General features: G+C 45.0%; 1 protein-coding gene across 8 annotated transcripts in view; it reads right to left on the minus strand.

Annotated features, from left to right (window-relative positions):
* Nucleotides 1-23,956, minus strand: part of LOC144480517 (tyrosine-protein kinase CSK) — a 171,267-nt gene that overhangs the window by 24,349 nt on the left and 122,962 nt on the right. For all 8 annotated transcript variants that reach the window (XM_078200021.1, XM_078200027.1, XM_078200029.1 and 5 more), the window contains 4 exons: nucleotides 6,289-6,382; nucleotides 5,567-5,632; nucleotides 3,237-3,336; nucleotides 701-791 (listed from right to left, as the gene is read on the minus strand). In XM_078200021.1, coding sequence (XP_078056147.1) covers nucleotides 701-791; nucleotides 3,237-3,336; nucleotides 5,567-5,632; nucleotides 6,289-6,382 — 351 coding nt within the window. The remainder of the gene's footprint in view (nucleotides 1-700; nucleotides 792-3,236; nucleotides 3,337-5,566; nucleotides 5,633-6,288; nucleotides 6,383-23,956) is intronic.

The raw sequence follows: 23,956 nt of genomic DNA on the forward strand, positions 1-23,956 counted from the left end.
ATCTCATCTTCCGACTAGACACTTTACAGCCTTCTCGTCTCAACATCAAATTCAACAACTTCAGATGATTCGCTCTACCCCACCTCGACCCCTTTGTTTCCATTTTATTTAATTTTTAAACCGTTCTCTACCTTTTATTTCTTTATTGTCTTTCTTCATTTTTCTCCCCCCCCCTCCCCTATTTTATCCCCACTTTCCTTACCTTTTCTCTCCCTTTGCTTCCCTTTTCTCAATGTTATCCCTCTCCCACCACATCTTCATCAGTCACAGCTTATCCTCCGATTTCAGCTTCTCTGCCGTTTGGCCATTCACACCTTCTATTCTCTCTATGGGCTGCCATTAGCAGCCTTTCCCCTTGGTTTCTGTGGCTATGACTCATCTTTCATTCCCTCCCTTTGCAGTATCAATATCTCCCACTTTCTCTGCCTTTCAGCTTTGACAAAGGGTCATCTGGACTCGAAACGTCAGCTCTTTTATCTCCTTACAGATGCTGCCAGACCTGCTGAGATTTTCCAGCATTTTCTCTTCTGGTTAGGGAAAAGAGAGCTAGTTCATTGTCTTGAGAAGCACATTCAAAGGACCTGAACGCTGCAAGGTGTTACGTACAGGATTGCAGCATTCTAAGATTATACAATAAAAAGAACCGACCCATGCATTAGCAACCCACGGTCAGTGCCAGCATCACTAATTAGGTACTTACTTTGGCCATATATTCTGTGACAATGTATAGTGACCCGCCTTCTTCCACAATGACACCCAAAAGCTGAACTAAGTTTTTGTGTCGGAGTTGCCTGTAACAAAGAAAGTTTGTTATTCCACTGTTTGGCACTGCACCAAATTTACAAAAACCGATAATGTTCAGGTGATAACATTCAAGACTGAGGGCGCTCTAACCAGCTCGGCAAGCCAGTTGCGGCGTGGCAAGCCAGTAAAATCAGGAGAGTCGCGGGAAAAAAAACAGGTTCACGCCCAGTTTATTGACTCTTGCGGTGTAACCGGCCCCATTCTGCTGGCAGAATCAGGCACAAAGCCGATTTCAGGAGTTAATCTAAATATAATTAGAGTGTCCCGGATGTTATCACCTTCGGTTGAGGAACTCATCAGCGAGGATCACACATGGTCCACACCAACAGGGAGCTGACGTGATGGCTTCGCTGGTGGGACTGGAGGCCTTTGAAGCCTCCCAGGTGGTCGGTGCAAGGCCAGGCAATGCCCCTTGGGCATTGCCAGCCTGGCACTGGGCAATGTCAAGAGGGCGGGCATACAGGGCGGCACAGTGGCACTATGGTTAGCACTGCTGCCCGGTTTGATTCCTGGCTTGGGTCACTGTCTGTGTGAAGTTTGCACGTTCTCCTTGTGACTGCGTGGGTTTCCTCCCACACTCCGAAAGACGTGCTGGTTGGGTGCATTGGCCCCAACAGGCACCGGACAGTGGCAACTAGGGGAATTTCACAGTAACTTCATTGCAGTGTTAATGTAAGCCTACTTGTGACTAATAAACAAACTTTACTCTGCAACGAGGATGGGGAGAATCGGTCAGAGTGGTGATCAGTGGGAGGAGGCGGTTTGGGGAGTGACAAATCTTCCAGTGCGCACACTGTACGCAGTGCAATGGGAGATTGCGGCGCCTGCGCAATGGCACCTCCAGAGCTCAGCAGCCAGCTTCCTGGCGTGAATAGGCTGCGCCCACTCTACCTGCTGGCGAGAATCACATTTGGGCTCTTTTTTTTCCCCCTCCTAAGTGCCTTACGATTGTGTCTGGGATTCTCTCCCGTTTTCACGCTTGTTTGGCGCTTGAATTTTTTGGTAAGATTGCCCCATTGTGCTTTTTATTAAATGAACAAAGTTGCATTGAAATAGAAAATCAAAACATTGGCCTTTCAGCTTCGTTCTCAACGTTGGCGATGCTGAACAGACCATATTTGTTGACTACTCAGATGCCCCCGAGGTGGTGTGAAGTGGGTATTCTACACAACAGTCTTTGTAATTGAACGATACGATTCAATAAGCTGAAGGGAACCAAGAGTCCGCTACCTTGTTCAGTACTGCAATCACAAATCACAGATATCAGACGGGCATATTTTACACAGAGGGTGGTGGGGGCCTGGAATGCGCTGCTAGGCAAAGTGGTGGAGGCGGACACACTGGGAACGTTTAAGACTTATCTAGACAGCCATATGAACGGAGTGGGAATGGAGGGATACAAAAGAATGGTCTAGTTTGGACCAGGGAGCGGCGCGGGCTTGGAGGGCCGAAGGGCCTGTTCCTGTGCTGTATTGTTCTTTGTTCTAGGCCAGGCAGGTTAAGGATGGCAAGTTCATTTCCCTGAAGGACATTAATGAACCTGTAAACATGCAGCAATGCACTGGCTGCAGTTTTTTTTCTACTGTTGGCCCACAAATTACTAAGTTTGTTGAATTAATTTTCAGAACTTAAGCTTCACATTTGTTCCACTACTTTGCTACCGTGGAACGAGGAGAACAAGATTTCGTTTAAAGTATTATTTTTTAGTGTCACAAGCAGGCTTGCATTAACACTGCAATGAAGTTACCGTGAAAATCCCCTAGTCGCCGCACTCCGGCGCCTGTTCGGGTACACTGAGGGAGAATTTAGCACGGCCAATGCACCTAACCAGCACCAGTCTTTCGGACTGAGGGGGGAAACCGGAGCACCATGCAGAAACAGGGGGAACGTGCAGACTCCGTACAGACAGTGACCCAAACCAGGAATCAAACCTGGGTCCTTGGCGCTGAGAGACAGCAGTGCTAACCGCTGTGCCACCATGCCGCCCAAATAAAAGCTGGAATCAAAGCACAAATTAAGCCATTCATCCTCAAGAATTTGATCAATCTACATTTAAAACATTTATAATATAAAATGACACCTCGCAGCCTCCTTTAAATGTGTCACGTCCCCAATAAGTTAATATTGGAGGAGAGGTTTCTACATGAAGTTTCTTAGAATCAGAATAAACTTATTCATTTGGAACCAAGTGGCCCTTATGAACTGACAGAGATAAAGGTAACAGTAGTGGAAAGGGCTATGAAGCTTTTAAAGGCAGCAGACACATGAAGTAAAATAAAGCCACCCAGCTTTTGACACAATGATACATGATACCAGAGCAAAACCTACTTTTGCGCAAAGTGAAAGGGTTTTAATTTCTAATGCGCGACACAATGACCATTTCAAGCTTTCTTTCGCATACAAGACACCACAGGATTAATGCTAAAACTTACGTCATCACCGAGGCTTCAGCAATGAAGGCTTGCGCTGTCGCATCATGTTTAATACATTTGACTGCTACTTTGTTGCCTCTATATTCACCCAACATCACATCTACCAAAAAACAAATTGATGAGTCAACAAGAGATGGAGTACAAAGACCAAAACCTGAGAACATGCAAAACAGGAGGGTTTTAGTTTTGAAACTCTAGTTACACGTTCAATGGAGATTAACACCACGGCTGAATGAAATAAGATAGCAAGGAGAAAACGTGACAGATCGTTAAGTCTGTCAAACCACTGCAGGGCACTTCGAATGATAGAATAATGAATCACAGATTAATTTCAGCCCACTTGAAATACCCCCCTTATCTGGGGTACCAGAAATTCTTCATCCCCCTCACCCCCATTGTTTATTCCACTTTGTAAAACCTCCCCCCCCATCCCCCTTTCATTGGTGGTTGTATAGAGGCTGTTATGGCTGAGCTGGAGGATACCTGGGTGAATGGTTACGTCCCAAATTGTTTCAGGTCAGGAGGACAAGCTAAGAGGCGAGGAGAAGGAACAATCGATCAGATGCTGGCCAAAGAGAGAACTTACCCAAGGAGAATGGTGAAAATTCTGTTGCCTAGAGTCAGCAAGAGTGGGAAATGGACAGGAGGTGGCCATTCGGCCCATCGTGTTGGATCCAGCCCTCTGAAGGAGCAATTCACCGAGTGTCACTCCCGTTGCTTTTACTTTTTCCTTTTCAGATAACAATCCAATTCCCTTTTGAGAACTTTAACTGTCCTGTCTCCACCACACACTCAGACAGTACATTCCAGATCCTAACAATTCACTGTGTGAATCTGTCTCCACCACACTCTCAGGCAGTGCATTCCAGATCCTAACTACTCATTGCATTAAAAACCTTTCCATATGTTGGCTTTGCATCTATTCCTATGCAGTAATGATTCCACTTCAAGTGAGCCAAGATCTGTCACCTGTAGAGACATCAGTCTTGGTTCAGATTGCCCCTTGAAAATTAAAACACCAGTCCAGAGACTTGAGCACAGGGTGAGGCAGTGACATTGTCCTTGGACTAGTATTTCAGAGACCCAGGGTAATGATTTGGGGACCTGGGTTCGAATCACACCACAGCAGGTGGTGAACTTTGAATTCAATACAAAGTTTGGAATTAAAAGTCTACTGATGACCACGAAGCCACTGTCGATTGTTGGGAAAAACCCATCTGGTTCATGAATGTCCTTTAGGAAGGAAATCTGCCGTCTTTACCTGGTCTGACCTACTTGCGACTCCTGAGCCACAGTAATGTGGTTGACTCGTAAATGCCCTCTGAAATGCCCGAGCAAACCATTCAGTTTAAGGGCAATTAGGGATGGACTATAAATGCTGGTCCAGCCAGCGACACCCATATTCCATGGCTGAATGAAACAAAGGTCAAGGCTGACGTGTCAGTGCAGTACTAACAGGAATGCTGCACTGTCAGGGGTGTGATTGTTTCAATGAGATAGTAAACATCTGCCCTCTGGGGGGACGGGTGCAAAAAAAGGTTTCATGGCAGTATCTGCAGAAGGGCAAGGCAGTTCTTCTGAGATTCAGGCCAACACTTATCCCTCCAGAGTCAAGCACATTATCTGATCATTATCCCATTGGTAATTACAGGGCCTTGATGGGCAAAAGTAATAGGTTGTCGCAATCTCTTCAGATTAAATTACATAATAGGGCTGCCAGAGGTCATACAACACGAGGATTCTTTCTATGTTTACTGCACAAATATTTGAATGCTTGCCATATCGACAGAATCAGAAAGCAAGGGCAATTTCTATCTGATCACTCTCAGCAAAATGCATTTAGAATCATAGAATCTCTACAGTGCAGGAGGCAACCATTCGGCCCATCGAGTCTGTACCGACCACAAGCCCACCCAGGCCCTATTCCCGTAACCCCACACATTGCCTGCTAATCCCCGACACTAGGGTCAATTTAGCATGGCCAATCAACCTAACTCGCACATCTTTGGAGCGAGAGGAAACCGGAACACCCAGAGGAAACCCACGCAGACACGGGAAGAATGTGCAAACTCCGCACAGTGACCTGAGGCTGGAATCGAACCCAGGTCCCTGGCGCTGTGAGGCAACAGTGCTAACCACTGTGCCACCGTGTCGTTATTTAATGAATCTATTATTAATATTTTACTAAACAACGTAAAGTTTTCATTTTTAAAGGATAAAAGACAATAGTTGTCAACAAAATGAACGTACAAACACGGAAGCATCAAACGCCATTTACAGTAAACTTGCATCTGCCCCCCCAAAGCCTGGCACGTGAAGTTGCCACTTACCTCCAAATTCTCCTTTGCCTATTGTTTGTAACAGTTTGAGATCTCTCATGTTTAGTGCCCAGCCACCTACAAAACAAAAAATAAACTTTGTATTGAAGAGAAATGTAATAAAGAAACTCCCATGACTCGGTAGCCTCTGGTGAAAATTCACTTTTCAAAGGCTTTCAATAAGCTTAGATCTTTGAAGCCCATCTTTGATACTTTTTCTTCAAAAAGCTTAGTTTATTTATTAGTGTCACAAGTAGGCTTACATTAACACTGCAATGAAGTTACTGTGAAAATCCCCTAGTCGCCACACTCCGGCGCCTGTTCGGGTATACGGAGGGAGAATTTAGCACGATCAATGCACCCAACCAGCACGTCTTTCGGACTGTGGGAGGAAACCCACACAGACACGAGGGATAACGTGCAGACTCCGCACACACTGTGGGAGGAAACCGGAGGAAACCCACGCAGACACGGGGAGAATGTGCAGACTCTGCACAGACAGACAGTCACCCAAGCCGGGAATCGAACCTGGGTCCTTGGCGCTGTGAGGCAGCAGTGCTAACCATCATGCTGCCTCAATCCAATCCAGGAAGAGTGTTGACATTGTACTGTCACACCAAAGATAATGTTCTTCAAACACTGCTGAATTCACTAAATTGTATTTTGAAAGGACTGGCAGGGGGTAAACTAGACCAAAAAAAAAGATCAGCTTAAGTTTCAACTTTCCCACTCACTTCTAGAGAACTCATCCTGTGCAGCCACCGTCCCTTCCATATGCTTGGGAGTAATGAGACGCGTACACAACCCATCGGCATCCGTGGTATAATGCTAAACATGGAAGAAACAAAGAAACAATGAGAACAGTTTACAGTGCATAAATAAATATATTAAAATATGCAGGTCACTTCAGATCATGTATCATCTGTAGCTAGCCGCTCACGGTGTTGTAGATCTCAAATGGGCTGACGGAAATCAGGCAGCAACAACTAGGTGACTACTTACTGCGATTTCACCCCCTTGAGGGATAGCAGTTGTCCTCCAATTGGAAACTCCCCATAATATTGTTCGCTTAGAAATTCAACAGTGATAGCAATGAAACCCTTCCACCTTCCAATTCTCCTTTGCCACCTCCCCACTCCAACCTCATGATTTAGACTAATGCTCCACTATCCTCTCCTTTTATCCTGGACATACTCTCTTCCATCACTCAAACCAGCCTCCTGCCCCTTGACACCGTCCACACTTCCCGCTGCCTCGGCAAAGCAGCCAGCATAATTAAGGACCCCACGCACCCCGGGCATTCTCTCTTCCATCTTCTTCCGTCGGGAAAAAGATACAAAAGTCTGATGTCACGTACCAACCGACTCAAGAACAGCTTCTTCCCTGCTGCCGTCAGACTTCTGAATGGACTTACCTTATGTTACATTGATCTGTCTCTACACCCTAGCTATGACTGTAACACTATATTCTGCTCCCTCTCCAGTCCTTCTCCCCTATGTATTCTATGAACAGTATGCTTCATCTGTATAGCGCACAAGAAACAATAGTTTTCACTGTATCTCAATACACGTGACAATAATAAATCAAATTAAATTATAAAAAATGCTTGCTTCCAAATAGGAAAAGGACGTACAAAAGTGTTAGCCAATTATGCCAGTAGTAAATACCATTAACGCCCATGAAGATCAAATTACAATTCAAAAATATTGCAAATGCCTCAGTGAACAGTGCAAATCTTAATTTGGAAAAATGCCAGTTAATCTAACAATTCCTCCCCCAATTCCAGGTTGTCCACATCCAAGGAATGACTGAAAAAATTAAATAGGCAGTGAGCAACTAAACAAAGAATTATGCAGATTATTGTTGCAGTCCATGCCAGATTGTCTACAGATTGTCTCCCTTGTCGACATCAATGGGGACGAAATAGAAATGGTCGAGAGCTTCAAGTTTTTAGGTGTCCAGATCACCAACTTGTCCTGGTCCCTCCATGCTGACACTATAGTTAAGAAAGCTCACCGACGCCTCTACTTTCTCAAAAGACTAAGGAAATTTAGCATGTCTGCTACAACTCTCACCAACTCCTACAGATGCATCATAGAAAGCATTCTTCTTGGTTGTATCACAGCTTGGTATGGCTCCTGCTCTGACCAAGACTGCAAGAAACTACAGAGGGTGAACGAAGCCCAGTCCATCACTCAAACCAGCCTCCCACCCATTGACACTGTCTACACTTGCTGCCTCGGATGAGCAGCCAGCATAATTAAGGACCCCTCGTACCCCAGACATTCTCTCTTCCACCTTCTTCTGTCGAAAAAAAGATACAAAAGTTTGAGGACTCGTGCCAATTGACTCAAAACAGCTTCTTCCCTGCTGCCATCAGACTTTTTGAATGGACCTACCTTGCATTAAGTTGATCTTTCTCTACACCCTAGCTATGACTGTAACGTTACATTCTGTACTCTCTCTCTTCCTTCTCGAAGTACGGTATGTAGCACGCAAGAAACAATACTTTTCACGGTATCGCAATACATATGACAATAATAAATCAAATTGAAGATTCTAACGAGGTAACGATTTTCACAGTAACTTCAGTGCAGTGTTAACGTAAGCCTACTTGTGACCAATAAATAAACTTTCAACTTGTGAAGAGTGTCAGCCATAGCCACAATAAGTTTAAAACCTGGTAACTTAGTGGGAACATGTGGTGCGTCACCCCTGCTCCTTGGGGTAGCTTCCTACATGGGTGGCCTGAGAATACTGCATTCAAGAGAACCAGCAGCCCATTCAACTACACTGAACAGAAAAATTAGACTTCCACACAAAAAGGAAACAAGGTGAAAGGATTGGTGCATGTTTAAGGTTACGTGCTAATAAAAATATCACTTCATTCAGATCTTTGCTAATTTACCTTGATTATACATTTGCAGGAAATCACTATAAAAGCATTTTTAAAGACTTCTGTAATCTCTTTGGACCACGTTAAATGAGCCAGCTGACATCCCCTATATCTTTCACTGTTTAACTTTACGATCCCACCCAAGGGATGCACTGCCTAAGGTTTATGAGTGGAATACATACACCTGTTAGTTCTGCGCTGAGCTATATTTTATCTGTTGCAGCGATGTGTACCTTTCTTTGCAGTTTTATTCCATGAAAAGTTTCAGGTTTAAGGGTTGGATGGGGCTAATTTAGTTACTTGGCAGAAGTTGCAACTTAATCGACAACCACACTGAACTTGCACCACCCAGTTTCCACTTTAAATGTCAAAAGGAAACAAAAATAGTCTGGTGGAAGTAAAGGGAAGAGTTGCATTCTTAATGCACGTTGAAAACCATTCAGCCTTTTGATATCTCCTTTTGAATGGACCTATCTCGCATTAAGTTGATCTTTCTCTACACCCTAGCTATGACTGTAACACTACATTCTGTACTCTCTCTCTTCCTTCTCGAAGTACGGTATGGAGAGATATCTCCATTGGTGCATTGGGATGTGAGTAGGAAACGCAATGCAACTGATACTTCATGTGTTTTTGTATCCCATCTTTTTTATTGGTTTTATGAATTAATGATGCCTTCAAGCATTAATCATTTAGATTATTAAACATCCATTGAGAGCCGGAGGAGAAAATCAAAAATGAATGAGTTAAATGAAAAAAACGCCTAAAATTCATAACGTTACTTAAGGCACCGGCTAAACTTGCAGCATGGTGGCACAGTCATTAGCACTGCTGCCTCTCAGCACCAGGGATCGGGTTCAATTCCGGCCTTGGGTGTCCATCTGTGTGGAGTTTGCACGTTCTCCCCGTGTCTGCGTGGGTTTCCTCCCGCAGTCCAGGTTAGGTGGATTGGCCATGGTAAATTGCTCCTTAGTGAACAAAGAACAGTACAGCACAGGAAACAGACCCTTCGGCCCTCCAAGCCTGTGCCGCTCCTTGGTCCAACTAGACCAATCATTTGTATCCCTCCATTCCCAGGCTGCTCATGTGACTATCCAGGTAAGTCTTAAACAATGTCAGCGTGTCTGCCTCCACCACCCTACTTGGCAGCGCATTCCAGGCCCCCACCACCCTCTGTGTAAAAAAACATCCCTCTAATATCGGAGTTATACTTCGCCCCTCTCACCTTGAGCCCGTGACCCTTTCGATGTAGTGTAGGGGGACTAGCAGGGTAAATATATGGGGCTACGGGGATAGGACCTGGGTGGGATTGTCGTCGGTGTAGGCTCGATGGGCCAAATGGCCTCCTTTTACACTGCAGCGATTCTATGATTCTAATTCTTCAGCCATCAAAATCTGCTAGCTGCCCTTAATCCACCCGAATTCAACTGACGAAAGTAGCCAGTATCACTGATACTGCATAGTTCAACATTCTTGGGACTTTGAATCTAACATACTTGTTGTTATTTATTCTTTAAGCCTCGTTCCCCAAATATCATAGAAATAGGATTTGGGGTCAGTTAATTTCAGATAGAGATGTTCATTATGACTGGGCTGAGGATGCCAAATTGGATACCAGAGACATGAGCTTTAATTAAAAGTATATTTTTAGACTGGGAGCAACAAACAAAATTGCATCGCCACTTTGCTCTACAATGTTCCAACTCATTGTTAGGTGCCTCTGTGCAGGCCAACTGCTTATGTAAATGCAATAATCCTGCTTAGGAATTAGTCAACAGATATTCAAGAATGGGTAGAGGGAATTCTGCTTGGAATTTCCCTTTCATCACACTAGCATCTCTCCCAATGGCAGGTCACCAGATAAGGCATTACATTTCTCAAGGCGCACACAGCAGCATATTAAGGAGGAACATTAAACTTCCTTTCCAGACACAAACCATCTCCTGCCATCTCATGTGGAGGCAGAAGGGGAACAACTGTCAGCTGTAGATTGATAGAGATAGTCAACCAGGTTACCTTCCCTCCCCCCACCCCATCCACAGGGGAAATGCCTGATCAGTATCGCTCCACTGCAATGGAATGGAGAGGAGGAACTCAACAGCACGCAAGTCCCAAAACTACATGTACCAAGCTACATGAAGTTTTTTTTAAAAAAAGTAATTCGTGGGACATGGGTGTTACTGGCTGGCCAGTATTTATTGCCCCATCCCTAATCGCTTTTGAACCGAGTGGCTTGCTAGGCCATTTCCCAGGGCAGTGGAGAGTCAACCACATTGCTGTGGTTCTGGAGTCACATGTAGCCCAGACCAGGTAAGGACGGCAAATTTCCTTCCCTAAAGGACATTAGTGACCCAGATGGGTTTTTCCGACAATCGACAATGGTTTCATGGTCATCAGTAGATTTTTAAATTTGAATTCACATTCCACCTCCTACCATGGCGGGATTCGAACCCAGGTCCCCAGAACATTAGCTGAGTTTCTGGATTAAGGATTATAACACTGGGCCATTGCCCCCCCTCAAGTAATGCCATTCCAGACATTCTCACCATGCACAGCATTCTTAAGATTGAACGGTGCAGATTGTAAAGTCTCTGTAGTTGTGGCCATTTCAAACTGCATTTCATCAAACAAACTAAACCGGTACCAGGGCACCAGCCTCCCATCCATTGACTCTGTCTACCTTTCGCGCTGCCTCAGCAGAGCAACCAGCATAATCAAGGACCCCACACACCCCAGACATTCTCTCTTCCACCTTCTTCTGTCAGGGAAAAGATACAAAAGTCTGAGGTCACGTACCAACCAACTCAAGAACAGCTTCTTTCCTGCTGCCGTCAGACTTTTGAATGGACCTACTTCGCATTAATTTGATCTTTCTCTGCACCCTAGCTATGACTGTAACACTATATTTGGCACTCTCGTTTCCTTCTCTATAAACGGTATGCTCTGTCTGTAAAGCGCACAAGAAACAATACTTTTCACTATGTTAATACATGTGACAATAACAAATCAAATCAAAATCTGTGTATAAAAACAAATATTATTTCTGCCCCTTTTTTTGGGCCATACTGCCTCCTATCCTGGCTTTTTAAAAAAAAATTGTCTAATTTATCTTCACCTTTTCTCCACTATGACTTATGCTTCACATGCATTTCACGCTATTTCTGATTCATTGCAAGTGCAATCCTTGGACTCTCTCTCCTCCATATCCTGATCACGGCCAACATTATTTACCAGGCCCATGTGTATTTGAACCTGCGGCCCAAGCTGATGAGACAATTTGAACGTGTCAAAAAGTGAACTTGTATTTCCAAGTCAGAATTTAAAGTCCTGTAGCTATTAGCTTGGACTGAAAATCTGAGATTGCTACATTATTTATGATGAAGCACAGTCCTTCCAAACACAATCATGTCCCAATTCTAGGGTGACAATTGAGAAAATAAATACCTAGGTTCATAAGCCAGGAGTGCGATGGAATACTCCCCACTTGCCTGGTTGGATGCAGCTCCAATAACACTCAAGCTTGACACCATCCAGCCCGCCTAATTGGCACCACAGCGACAAACATTCAATCCCTCCACCACCGACGCTCAGTAGCAGCAGTGTGTACTATCTACAAGATGCACTGCAGCAATTCACCAAAGATCCGTAGACAGCACCTTCCAAACTCATGACCACTTCCATCTAGAAGGACAAGGGCAGCAGATACATGGGAACACCACCACCGGCAAATTCCCCTACAAGCCACTCACCATCCTGACTTGGAAATAGGTTGCCGTTCCTTCATTGTCGCTGGGTCAAAATCCTGGAATTCCCTCCCTAACTGCATTGTGGACCAACCCACAGCACGTGGACTGCAGTGTTCCAAGGCAGTAGCTCACCACCACCTTCTCAACAGCAACTAGGGATGGGTAATAAATGCTGGCCAGCGAGCAACACCCGTGTCCCACGATTGAAAAAAACAAAATGAAGTTAAATCACTATAGTTAGCAATGATTACCTACATGGGCAACAAACAACAAAATTCACAGAACCTTCGATGTTTGTGCACTTGCAAAAAGATTACAAATTATACTGTAAATGTCAGGTTAGCACCACTGTGCCTCTGCGCCAAGGATCTGGGTCAATTCCTGGCTTGGGTCACTGTGCTGAGTCTGCATGTTCTCCCCGTGTCTGCGTGGGTTTCCTCCGGGTGCTCCGGTTTCTTCCCATAGTCTGAAAGAATGCTGGTTAGGTGCATTGGCTGTGCTAAATTCTCCCACAGTGTACCCGAACAGGCGTCGGAGTGTGGTGACTAGGGGATTTGCGCAGTAACTTCATTGCAGTGTTAATGTAAGCCTACTTGTGACTAAATAAACAAACTTTTACTTTAGCTAAACACAGGATATGCCAGAAGCACATACTTCATGTGCATTAATGCCAAACTAAAGTTAAAGTTTAAAGTTAATTTATTAGTCACAAGTAGACTTACATTAACACTGCAATGAAGTTACTGTGAAAATCCCCTAGCTGCCACACTCCAGCCTGTTCGGATACACCGAGGGAGAATTTAGCATGGGCAATGCACCTAACCAGCACGTGTTTCAGACTGTAGGAAGAAACCGGAGCACCCGGAGGAAACCCATGCAGACGCAGGGAGAATGTGCAGGCTGCGCAGACAGTGACCCAAGCTGGAATCGAACCTGGGTCCATGGAGCTGTGGGGCAGCAGTGCTAACCACTGTGCCACCGTGCCGCCCCCGGCATGGCAACTTCTTGTAGGAGGGAATGAGAAGATCAAAAGGTGTGGTCTTGGTAGGGCCAATCTTCCACACTGCGAAAGCCGACATGCTGACTTGCTGATATTTTCAGAGGGTGGATGAAGAGATACGTCCCACGCATTTCCACTGAGTTCTCAATATCAAGAAACCAGTTACACCTGTTTGCACGGTTGACATGAGCTATTTTTTCACATTCTGCACAAAGGTTAATCTGAATGCACAAGAGGCTGAAACGACAAGGCAAAAGGGCAGGTCCCTTTCAGTTGCTGTACTAAATGTTCAACTCTTTCAATGACAGAGGTCAATAAGCATTCACACTAGTGCAGCTTTCGGAACATTACAGTGTAAAGTGAAATGTTACATTCCTAGCAAACCACCATCTAAGCATCTGCTTGGGTCCATACAGTGAGTAAAACTTCAAAGAGTCTTTGTGCATTGTCAAAGAACCAGGAGTTAAAAAGTAGCCCTTTATAATGAGACTGAATTGTAGTGAGCAGGAAGACATCCATTGTTACTGTAACAATCAGCTCTCAAAATTGCTGCTATGTCACTGGAAAAGGTGAAGACTTGACACAATGGAGGGGTAAGGAAGCAATCATAGAGTCATAAAGGTTTACAGCATGGAAACAGGCCCTTTGGCCCAACTTGTCCATGCCGCCCCTTTTAAAAAAAAAACCCGTGAGCTCATCCCAATTGCCCACATTTGGTCCATATCCCTCTATACCCATCTTATCCATGTAACTGTCTAAACGCTTTTTAAAGATAAAATTGTATCCGCCTCTACTACTGCCTCTGGCAGCTTATTCCAGACACTCACCACCCTGTGTGTGAAAAAACTGCCCCTTATCTCTCCCCTCTCACCTTAAACCTATGCCCTCTAGTTTTAGACTCCCCTACCTTTGGGAAAAGATATTGATTATCTAGCTGATCTATGCCCCTCATTATTTTATACACCTCTATAAGATCACCCCTCAGCCTCCTACGCTCCAGAGAAAAAAGTCCCAGTCTATCCAGCCTCTCCTTATAACTCAAACCATCAAGTCCCGGTAGCATCCTAGTAAATCCCTTCTGCACTCTTTCTAGTTTAATAACATTCTTTCTATTAAAGGGTGACCAGAACTGTACACAGTATTCCAAGTGTGGCCTTACCAATGTCTTGTACAACTTCAACAAGACATCCCAACTCCTATATTCAATGTTCTGACCAATGAAAACAAGCATACTGAATGCCTTCTTCACCACTCTGTCCACCTGTGACTCCACTTTCAAGGAGCTATGAACCTGTATCTCAAGAACCTCTTTGTTCTATAACTCTCCCCAACGCCCAACACTAACTGAGTAAGTCCTGCCCTGGTTCGATTGACCAAAATGCATCACCTCGCATTTATCCAAATTAAACACCATCTGCCACTCATCAGCCCACGGTCCAATTGATCAAGATCCCATTGCAATCTGACATAACCTTCTTCACTGTCCACTATGCCACCAATCTTGGTGTCATCTACAAACTTACTGACAATGTGTACTAAATTCTCATCCAAATCATTAATATAAATGACAAATAACAGTGAATCCAGCACTGATCCCTCAGGCACACCGCTGGTCACAGGTCTCCAGTTTGAAAAACAACCCTCTACAACCACCTTCTGGCTTCTGTCATCAAGCCAATTTTGTATCCATTTAGTTACCTGGATCCTGTGGGATTTAACCTTATACAACAACCTACCAGGCGGTACTTTGTTGAAGGCCTTGCTAAAGTCTATGTAGACAACGTCAACTGCACTGCCCTCATCTGCCTTCTTGGTTACCCCTTCAAAAAGCTCAATCAAATTTGAGACACATGATTTTCCATTTACAAAGCCATGCTGACTGTCCCTAATCAGTCCTAGTCTCTAAATGCCTCTAGATCCTCTCTCTCAAAATGCCCACCACAGATGTGAAATTCACTGGCCTGTCGTTCCCAGGCTTTTCCCTGCAGTCCTTTTTGAACAAAGGCACAACATTTGCCACTCTCCGATCTTCAGGCACCTCACCTGAGACTATCGATGATTCAAATATCTCTGCTAGGGGACCCGCAATTTCCTCCCCAGCCTCCCACAATGTCCTGGGATACACTTCATCAGGTCCCAGGGAATTATCTACGTTGATCCGCTTTAAGACTTCCAGCACCTCCTCTGTTATATGTGCACTCCTCAAGACATCACTATTTATTTCCCCAAGTTCCCTAACATCCATGCTTTTCTCAACAGTAATTACTGGTGAGAAGTATTCATTTAGGATCTCACCCATCTCTTGTGGATCTGCACATAGATGACCTTGTTGATCCTTAAGAGGCCCTACTCTCTCTCCAGTCCCTCTTCTGGCTTTTATGTATTTGTAGAAGATTTTTAAATTCTCCTTTGCCGTATCTGCCAAACAATCTCGTGTCCCCTTTTTGTCCTCCTGATTTCCCTCTTAACTCTACTCCTACACCCCCTATACTCTTCAAGGGATTCACTTGATCCCAGCTGCCTATGCATGTCACGTGCCGCCTTCTTCTTCTTGACCGGGTCTGCAATGTCCCGAGTCATCCAGGGTTCCCTACTTATACCAGCCTTGCCCTTCACTCTGAGGGGAACGTGCTTACCCTGAACACTGGTTAACACACTTTTGAAAGCCTCCCACTTACCAGATGTCCATTTGCCTTCCCACAGACTCCCCAAATTAACTTCTGAAAGTTCCTGCCTGGTACCATCAAAATTGGCTTGGCCCCAATTTAGAATTTTAACTTTTGGGCCAGACCTATCAATCTCCATAGCTATCTTAAAACTAATAGAATTATAGTCACTGGTCCCAAAGTGATCCCTCACTTACACTTCTGTAACCTGCCCTTCCTTATTTCTCAAGAGGTCAAGTTTTGCCCCCTCTCTGGTTGGGCCATCCACATACTGAATGAGAAATTCCTCCTGTATACACTCAACAAATTTCTCTCCATCCAACCCTCTAATACTATGGCTGTCCCAGTCAATGTTGGGAAAGTTAAAATCCCCTACTATTACCACCCTATTTTTCTTGGATCTATCTGTAACCTCCTTACATATTTCCTCCTCAATTTCCTGCTGACTATTTGGGGGCCTATAGTAAAACCCTATCAAAGTGAATTCCCCCTTCTTATTTCTCAGTTCTATCCATATAGACTCAGTGGCCGAACCCTCGGATATATCCCCTCTCAGTACTGCAGTGATGTTTTCCCTCATCAAAAGTACAATTCCCCCTCCTCTCTTACCTCTGGTTCTATCTTTCCTATAGCATCTGTACCTTGGAACATTGAGCTGCCAGTCCTGTCCCTCCCTTAGCCATGTTTCAGTAATTGCTATAATATCCCAGTCCCATGTACCCATCCATGCCCTGAGTTCATCTGCTTTGCCCGCTAGGCCTGTTGCATAGAAATAAATGCAGTTTAATCTGGACTTCCCTTGCTCTCTGCTTTTGCCTGATCTGTCTGGTACTAGGATTACTGACACTGCTTTTACTACTTAGTGTGCTCTCTTTAGCTTCTGTGCTGTCCTCAACCTTCTCTTCTGTCTCCGTACTGCTTTGGGTCCCATTCCCCTGCCAAACGAATTTAAACCCTCCTGAGTGGCTCTAGCAAATCTCCCCGCCAGGATATTAGTCCCCCTCCAGTTCAGGTGTAACCCGTCCCTCTTGAACAACAGAAGAGGTCCCAATGATCCAAAAATCTAAATCCCTGCCCCGTTCACCAGCTCTCAAGCCACACATTCATCTGCCTCATCTTCCTATTCTCATTGGCACGTGCCACCAGTAGTAGTCCAGAAAGTACTACCTTTGAGGTCCCGCACTTTTCTGCCTAACTCTCTATATTCACACTTCAGGACCTCATCCCTACCTATGTCGTTGGTACCAATATGTACAATGACCTCTGGCTGTTCACCCTCCCCCACATCCTGGGGAGTCTCAGAACAATCTGGTACGGTGGTTCCGTGCGAAATTTTGCAGTGGATTGGCAGAGGTGGGCTGGCCAGTGGTGTTTTCCAGTTGGTCTCACTGGAATAACATTGGAGACATTCAGACTCATTTTGTATTTAAATACAAATTTGTGGAGCGACTGAGTGGGTTCAAGCCCCCAAGGGGGGTGACCTGCCCCCAAATGAGCTGGCTCCAACTGGAGACCAATGTCCCAGGGCTGAGCTGGGGTGACCAGTGGCTGTGACGTGTGTCTCGATGAAGGACTCTTGTGAGACTCCTGCAGTTGGGGTTTGAAAGCAGCCTGACACTGGCACCAGTCAACATGGACACCTCCGAACCAGCTGGTGCCAGGGAGGACTCTATCAATTCCTGGGAGTCATAGAAAAAGTTGGTGCTGAGGTTTCATCCAATGGTGTGAAGTGAATTGTAAATGACCCCTCCCTGCTACATTTCTGCCTTCATTCTTGTAAATCTTCTCTGCAGCCTCTCCAGACCCTCGATATCCTTTTTATAATATGCTGAATAAAACTGCCCGCTGTGATCTAAGTGTGGTCTAACCAAAGATCATTGCTGGTTTGGTGTAACTCCCCTATTTTCAATTCCTTGTTGAAATGAAGCCTAGTGTTTGGATCACTTTTTCCCTGGCCATGCCAAGCTGCGGCACAAATTTCATTGATCGATTGGGGTTTGAAAGCATTTATCATATCCTGGGAGTCAACTGATTGGTGCATTCCCAAACATCAACTTATTACACCCCAAGCAAAGTGCAAGGATTTTTGCAACCTTCTGCCCGATCAAGGATGGCTCCCTGGATGGGTCACACGGGGACATCACAGAGCAAGTCCGCCCCCCCCCCACCCCCCCCCACATCACAGAGAGGCCCGACATCGCAACAAGAGAGTGAATTGGAGGCAGGAGGCTGTAGGATAGAACAGTCAGTGAGTAGAGAGCGAGTTGAAGACAACATTTCCAGTCCTGCGCTTCATCTTGTTCCTGGTTCTGACTGAAAGGGAGAACAGCTGCAAGTAGTTTCAAATACTGCGTCTGGAATTAATTTTATAACCAAGCTACTACAGCTTTCCAGGGATCTGCAAGGTAATATCGGTTGATCTCCACTGGCACTGTGCGTTAGGAGTCAAGACAGTGTCGTTTCAGGTCACGTATGACAAGGGACAGAGATAGCTGGAGTACGGCGTACAGGTGTAACTGAATCACCATTCTCACATTGTGGGTATCCCAATTTTCGTATCGTTTCTCGAATTTATATTAAAATTAAAACAGCCAAACTAAGTAGAGTTAGTTGGTCTCAGAGTTTGTCTGCAGAGGAAGATGGAAAGCAAGGAGATGCAGCACCAAGGTGTGATAATGACAATGCTGCATAGTGGGTTATAACTGTCCTTCGACAAACTCACAGATGAAGTTTCCTTGTAAATGTGCACCTCAAAACTTGTAACGGACATCCTCCACTTCATAATGTGTGACAAAAACATGACAGTGGGACTAAAAGTTTGCCACACCAGAAGTGTGAGCAAAGATCAGTTTCCTCAAACAGAGAGTCAGAGATATATATATACAGAAACAGGCCCTCCGGCCCAACTCCTCCATGCCAACCAGGTTTCCTAAACTGAACTAGCCCCATTTGCCTGCGTTTGGTCCAAATCTCTCTCAACCTTTCCCATCCATGTACCTGTCCAAATGTCTTTTAAATGATGCAATTGTACCCGCCTCTACCACCTCCTCTGGCAGCTCATTCCATATACACACTACCCTCTGCTTGAAAAAGTTGCCCCTCCGGTCCCTTTTATGCTTAGGTAGGGGGGGGGAATTAGTGGGGTGGATGTGTGGGGTTACAGGGGTAGAGCCTGGGTGGGATTGTTGTCGGTGCAGACTCGATGGGCCGAATGGCCTCCATCTGCACTGTGGGGATTCTATGCTTAACTGAAAATTCTGTTGCCAATGTAGCAGGGTCCCTCCTTAGTTAGCCTTTCAATTTAACCATTTTGCTTGTAGGTTCACTTGACTGATTCCTTGGATGAAGGGGTTATCTTATGAGAGACGTTTGGACAGGCTGGGCCTGTATCCATTGCAGTTAAGAATGAGAGATGATCTTACTGAAACGGACAAGCACTGTGCTTGATAGGTGAAATTTTAACTTTGCTGCAGATAAATGCTGGAAGCATTTTCTCAACAAAAAAAGTACCAATTTGGTTCTTTTTAAAAAATTGTTGCCACTCGGTTTGGAAAGTTAAAGTTTCGAAAGGAACTGAAATTCCAACAAACCCACTCATTTCCTTCAAAGCTTTAGGCATGTTATTAAGTTATAAATAATTTCCCAAAAAATAAATACATGAATGTGATCTAAAGAACAAAGAACAGTACAGCACAGGAACAGGCCCTTTGGCCCACCAAGCCTGTGCTGATCACGTTGTCCTATCTAGGCTAACCGCCTGTATCTCTCTAATCACCGCCTGGTATAGAGTCAAAGAGGTTTACAGCATGGAAACAGGTCCTTTGGCCCAGATTGTCCAAGCTGCTCCCCTTTTTTTTTTAAACCCCTAAACTAGTCCCAATTGCCCGCCTTTGGCCCATATCCCTCTATACCCATCTTACCCGTGTAACTGTCTAAACGCTTTTTAAAAGACAAAATTGTACCCACCTCTACGACTACCTCTGGCAGCTTGTTTCAGACACAAACTTCATATGCCTATCCAGATAAGTCTTAAATGTGGCTAACGTGTCTGCCTCAACCACCTCACTTGGCAGTGCATTCCAGGCCCCCGTCAGCCTCTGTGTAAAAAAAAAACTTTCCCCGCACATCTCCACTGAACCTTTCCCCCTTACTTTGAATTTGTGCCCCCTTGTAATTGTCATTTCTGCCCTGGGAAAAAGCTTCCTTATATATGCCCCTCAATTTTATAAACTTCTATCAAGTCGCCCCTCAGCCAAAGGCAACAATTTATAATCGGAATACTACAAGTATTGATCTCAATTTAGCCACTACTTTGACACACCAGTACACACACATGCTTTGATTGGATGCCTACAAGTCAGCAAGTTGCCACCCATTGCAACAACCTACAACCGAGCACATGCTACTTGCCACAAAAACAATGCATTCCTGCAGTTCAATTTTTGGAGCCCAAAGTGCACAAAATGTATACAATGGACCTATAGAGCGTGATCGAGACATGAACTGAAGCACAACTAGTATGAATCAAAGATGTTATATGTTTAAGCTTCCTGTACAAAGCTGCAGTTGCTTATTTCTTTTTATTCATTCGTGGGACATGGTCGTCGCTGGCTGGCCAGCATTTATTGCCCATCCTTAGTTGCCCTTGCAGAACAGTTAAGAGTCAACCACATTGTTGTGGTAGGCCAGATCAGGTAAGGGTGGCAGATTTCCTTCCCTGAAGGACATTAGTGAACCAGATGGGTCTTTCCGACAATTTACAAGAGTTTCACGATCAGTAGATACTTAACTCCAGATATTTTTTATTGAATTCAAATCCCCCCCATCTGCCGTGGCAGGATTCGAACCCGGGTCCCCAGAACATTAGCTGAGTTTCTGGATTAATAGTCTCGCGATAATACCACTAGGCCATTGCCTTCCCGTCTATTTTCCTCACACATGCACTTCAAGACCCAGTTCTGCAATAGAGCCCCACTGCACAAGGATTTACAGCTCAATTGCCCTAAATTTGCTACTATTTTTAATCACTGCCTAAGCACTTAGATAAATGTTGACATAATGGAAAATATGAAAAGTTCAACTCTGGGCTCACTGACTAATATCACAAAAAACACAACTTTTTACAGCAAGTAAAAAATAAAACACTGCTACTCAACTGGAATTTCACCAAAAAAACCTTACTATTTCCTTGAATTAGGCACAGACGTCCTGACTTAGCTACATATATATTCACACCGCCTGCTCTGTATTAATAATGAAACCAGACACTTTTTTTTCAAAGGCCTGACTTGATTCAATTTGCAGAATAGAAACAATGCATCTTTAAAACAACTGGAACTAAATGCTTGTTAATTGTGAGGCAATTAATGCCCGCTTAGCCGCTGCCAATATGCATCTATACCATCATCAGTAGCATGTTAGCATATTATTTAGAGAGAAAGATTGCAAAACCCCGAGAGATCTCGGTGACCTGGTATGCGAACCACAAATGGTTGGCATGCAGGTACATTATGAAGTCAATAGCAAGGCAAATGGAATGTTGGTGTTTATTGCAAGAGAATTCTTTTTAATTCATTCGTGGGGCAGGGGCATCGCTGGCTGGCCAGCATGTATTGCCCATCTCTAGTTGCACTTGAAACCGCATTTATGCTTTTTGCAATTCTACATTGGCCACTGTAGTGAACTAACATTCCTAGCTCAACATATCATCTCAGGTACCCTCCGATCAACTCAATTCCCTGACTCCAGGCCCTGAGAAATATCCCAACCCCTTACACAAGGAGGGAGATTGCAACAAAAAAATTCCTGGAGCAGGTCCACATCAATCCAAGCATGCCGCTACACAAGGGCCTTACCAATCCACCTGCTGTTCACCTCCCATCACTACAGTCTGTATGACTGAGACCACTGTGCCCAGGAATCATAGAACCCCCACGGTACAGAAGGAGGCCATTCAGCCCATCGAGTCTGCATTGACCATAATCCCACCCAAGTCCTATTCCCATAACCCTACTTACTTACCCTACTAACCCCCTGACACTAAGAGGCAATTTAGCATGACCAATCAACCAAGACGTGAATTTGGGACTGTGGGAGGAAACCGGAGCACCTGGAGGAAACCCACGCAGACATGGGGAGAACGCGCAGACTCCGCACAGTGACTCAAGACGGGAATCAAACCCGGGTCCCTGGCGCTATGAGGCAGCAGTGCTAACCACTGCTAATAACAACAAAGGCCCTGCAGCAGCAGGGATGGAACCAATATGCCACCATTAAAAATCACACTCAAAATTGGGCAATCCTCAACGCAAGGCCTTTGAGATGAAAATTGGCACTAGTGATGCCTTGCAAGGAACCATGGACTGCCGCTGTGGTGCACCTCAATCAATGGCTCACAGCACTGAACACTGCCCCCAATCCCAGCAGAAGGCACAGATATTTAGCCACTGAAAAGCGATTGCCTGGCTTAGTGATTACAGGCCATGATGTGGAGATGCCGGCATTGGACTGGGGTGGGCACGGTAAGAAGTCTCTCAACACCAGGTTAAAGTCCAACAGGTTTATTTGGTAGCACAAGCTTTCAGAGCATTGCTCCTTCTTCAGGAGAAGAAGCCTGTTGGACTTTAACCTGGTGCTGTGAGACTTCTTATTGGTGATTACAGCACATACTGAAAAAAAAATTAAAGTTGTAAAAGCACATTTCAAGTTATCAGTACTACAAATCAATGCACAACTTCCTTCCACTTTGAATGTCTGAATGTTTTGACATCACTGATCAGCAACATTTGCACACTTCATTGCAAAAACAGGTGAAAGACAGGCAGAGGCAGAGCACATGAGACAGAAATGAGAACAGCTACCCTGGCTTCCGTGTAAAGCGATGCATTTGAAATTCTCAGTCCCTAAGTGACAACGAACATATCCAGAATGGAAATAACTATTTAGTCGAGATAAAAAGTCACACAGCTATCAGAGACTTGTGCTAATTTAGTAGCATAGACTGCGCGTCACTTTAAAACTTGAAAACACTTTTCAACCCCCCATAGGCTGCTCAATGGAATTCCACGACTGCATCATTGTTTTGGGTGGTGAAATGCCAGGAGGGAAAGGGCAGCAGTATGCTTTTTTCATTGCCAATTACTGAAGAAGTGACACAGGGGGGTGGGAGCACATTATTTGGCTGCTCCCTTAGCCCTTATAATATTTCTTCTGCCACTGAGGGGTTTTTCTTTACCCCAAGTGGTATGGACAGGGCGAGTACAGAGCAGCTGTTCCTCTTGAGGGGGCAATCATGAGGGGGCATAGTTTTAGGGTGAGGGGTAGGAGATTTGAGAAAAAAGGCATGAACACTGCAATGAAGTTACTGTGAAAATCCCCCAAGAGTCAACCACATTGCTGTAGGTCTGGAGTCTCATGTAGGCCAGACCAGGTGAAGGATGGCAGATTTCCTTTCCTAAAGGACGTCAGTGAACCAGATGGGTTTTTCTGACAATCGAGAATGGTTGCGTGGTCATTTTTTAATTCCAGATTTTTAGTCAATTCAAATTTCACCATCTGCTGTGATGGGATTCTAACCCGGGTCCCCAGAGGATTACCCTGGGTCACGAGTCCAATACCACTACGCCACTGCCTTCCCAAATGAGCACAGTAAGAAGTCTCACAACACCAGATTAAAGTCCAACAGGTTTATTTGGAATCACGAGCTTTCGGAGCACTGCTCCTTCACCAGATGAGTGGACAGGTAGGTTTCACAAACTCGGCATATCATAGAATCCCTGCAGTACAGAAGGAGGCCATTTGGCCCATCGAGCCTGCACCCACAGCAATCCTACCCTATCCCTGTAACCCCATAAATTTACCCTGCTAATCCCCCCCGACACTAAGGGTCAATTTAGCACAGCCAATCCACTTAACCCACACATCTTTGCACAGAGAGGAAATGGGAGCACCCGGAGGAAACCTACGCAGACACGGGGAGAATGTGCAAACTCCACACAGACAGTGACCCAAGCCAGGAATCAAACCTGGGTCCCTGGTGCTGAGGGGCAACAGTGCCAACCACTGCCACCATGCCACCCAACGTATATAGAAAAA

This window comes from Mustelus asterias, chromosome 29, assembly GCF_964213995.1.
Source record: "Mustelus asterias chromosome 29, sMusAst1.hap1.1, whole genome shotgun sequence".
NCBI lineage: Eukaryota > Metazoa > Chordata > Chondrichthyes > Carcharhiniformes > Triakidae > Mustelus > Mustelus asterias.